This window comes from Antrostomus carolinensis, unplaced genomic scaffold (assembly GCF_000700745.2).
Source record: "Antrostomus carolinensis isolate BGI_N321 unplaced genomic scaffold, ASM70074v2 scaffold39762, whole genome shotgun sequence".
In the NCBI taxonomy this organism is placed as follows: domain Eukaryota; kingdom Metazoa; phylum Chordata; class Aves; order Caprimulgiformes; family Caprimulgidae; genus Antrostomus; species Antrostomus carolinensis.
The window spans coordinates 5,153-7,805 of NW_010302383.1; the positions used below are offsets into that span (position 1 = coordinate 5,153).

The 2,653-nt window shown below is 43.8% G+C and overlaps 1 protein-coding gene across 1 annotated transcript in view; it reads right to left on the minus strand.

The window, feature by feature from the left end:
- LOC104521699 (protein Wnt-5a) overlaps positions 1-1,417 on the minus strand; it is a gene marked incomplete at its 5' end in the record, with an annotated part of 2,509 nt that extends 1,092 nt beyond the window's left edge. Inside the window, one exon of the mRNA XM_010163777.1 lies at positions 1,125-1,417. Coding sequence (XP_010162079.1) covers positions 1,125-1,417 — 293 coding nt within the window. The remainder of the gene's footprint in view (positions 1-1,124) is intronic.
- Positions 1,418-2,653: the final 1,236 nt, after the last annotated feature.

A 2,653-nucleotide genomic window follows, 5' to 3' on the forward strand; every position in this document is an offset into this window, starting at 1 on the left:
GCAGCTGATTGTCTACTCTTGGCTCCACGTTCTCCTCCTACCCTAAATATTGCTCTGGAAGAGAGACTTCATCCAAGAAGAAACCCCCAAACACCTATGGGTGGGAGACAGCTACATAGCAATATCCTCTTTACAAAGCTTTGGCAGGGAAGTATCAAGTCATTTGCCCTGTACAAATAGAAATAAAAGTCACTGTTGACACTGCCCCAAAAATCCTGGGGTCTGACATATTAGATGATACTGTAGACAACTTCCACCCAGCAGTTACAGAAAGTCTTAATGCTGCCAAATGGCACTGCAAAGATGAGACTGACGGAGGAAAAAAAATGCTCAAGTCTCCATAGGCAACTGTGAAAGTGTCATTTTTCTTCTTGCTAATAGTACATTGGCCTGTCCATTGCTTTCAGACACCCTCCTCTCACATTTAAATACTATTAATTTTCAATTATCTTTCATCCTTCTTCACCTTAGAACACAAGTGTAAAGTCTCCAGTCGACTATTTCTGGCATTTAAAGCTCTAGGAAAATAATGATTTTGGCTCTTCATATTCAGACTATTAAAAAAAAGAATAGTTTACACCCATTCATTTAAGGCATTTGCAAGACTAAAGAAACCATAAAGACATGTTCAACCACAGAAGACCATGTTTTCTAATAATATGGAGGAGCTTTTCACATCCTCTTAAAGCAGGGAAAAAAAGAGTTAGAACAATCCCACGGCACAATTCCAGGCTGGGAAGCCCAGCATGTCCCTCTCCTCTCCAATGCACACTGTCCTGGTTGGAAATGCAAACTAATAAAATTCTGTTCTACAGAAAATCCAAGGTGAGTTGGGTACTTTTAAAGAAACAATATGGAGGGGAACACAACACACTTTGGTCCCAATCCTCCCCCGTGGGAAAGGCAATAGGGCTGTCAGACAACCAGGAGCAGTGCAAATTCACATACTCTCCACCCACTTCCACCCTGTATTTGATGTTTCTTGTTTCATGCATCAGAACAGAGACAAGCCTTGCTGGCTAGTCACCGCCCAGCATGGACCCAAGCCCTGCCAAGGCATATCTTTTCCCAAACGGATGGACACGGACATGGGCAGAGGGATGTGCTGTTTGGTAGCCACTTACTCTTCTCCCAGCCTCGTTGTTGTGCAGGTTCATCATGATGCGGGCGCTCTCATAGGAGCCTCTCTGGTAAACTCTCTCGCGCTCCCGGGCATCAACGAATTCCTTGGCGAAGCGGTATCCGTATTCGATGTTATCCCCACAGCCACCCCAAAGCCAGTCCCGGGGTAAGTCCTTGGGCCGCGCTGCTCGGCTGCAGCCGCAGGAGGAGAGCTCGCCCTCCCGGCAGGCGCGGCTCATGGCGTTGACCACCCCGGCCGCGCTCACCGCATAGGTGAACGCCGTCTCCCGGCTGCCTGTGCAGAAAGATAATCAGTGTTAGGGGAGAGCCCACACACACCACTCCCTGCCCACTTATGAGCTGGGAGGTCAAAGGCTCTCCAGGAGACACCAAAATTCATTTGCCTTCTAACAGGTAGAGTAACCCTGAACCATGCTTCTCAAAATCTCTTCACTCAGAAGAAAACCCAAGCGAAACCAATCCAATTAGAGCACACAAGGTGTTTGTGAAGAGCAAGAGTCACTTCTCATTCATGCTGGTGAAACCTTGGACAAGGGAGTGGGGAGGAGGTGAATCAAGGCTGGAGCACGATGCCAGCAGGTCTGAAGCAACTGTGCCTGCGTGTGAGGGGCCGAAAGGGAAACAGACTCCCTGTCTTTCAGAAAAAAAAGAGATGTTAAATACAACTTTTTAAAGTCTGGTTCTTAAATTACTACTTCTCAAACATGATTTATGCACTTCACCCACTTGTTCCAATTTATTTAAAGTTATAGCATTCTACAAAGCCTTCTGGTATCAAAAGAAATGCACAGCAGAGTAACACACAACTTTTCACCCTACGCATAAGCCAGGCACTTCTGTAGGAAGCTATTTAAAACTAACGACAATCTGTACTGTTCAGTATCCACCACTCCAGCTCATGTGAATATGGCAAGTGAGTCCGTGGACAATCATCTTTACAAATTACAGGGAAAAAAAAAACCTTGGCACAAGAAGGCCTTGAAGGTTTCCTCCTGCATCTGGTGCCCTTAAATGGAAATTGAAAACCTCAAGTTTCAAACTCTCAGAAGAAAAAATTACAATACCCACAACGCAAGATATGGCCTCACACCATCCTCTTGACAGTATCTAATTCCACCTTTATTTAGAGCCTGACTTCCTCTATTGATTCTCCAAGGATGCCACAAGTTCTGACTACAACTATAAAAACTTTCAAACAAGCAAACAAACAAAAAAATTCCACAAAACTTGCACAAGAGACCACCTGAAGTTTGCTTTTCATCCTAAGAGACAGCATTCCACTGAGCCTCTTCCAAGAAAGACTCCCAGAATGACTGAAAATAGACTATTTTTTTAATGATTATTTTTCATTTATATGAGTTAAGTTTTATTCCTAATCTTTAGTCCAATCAATAGATCAACCTAGTTTTTAACCTTGATTTTACAAGATTTTTCTTAGGGAACAGCATGGGTCTTCCTAAAATCTGGGCTTTAAGAGACTGTGTTTTGGACATGTCATATATATATATAT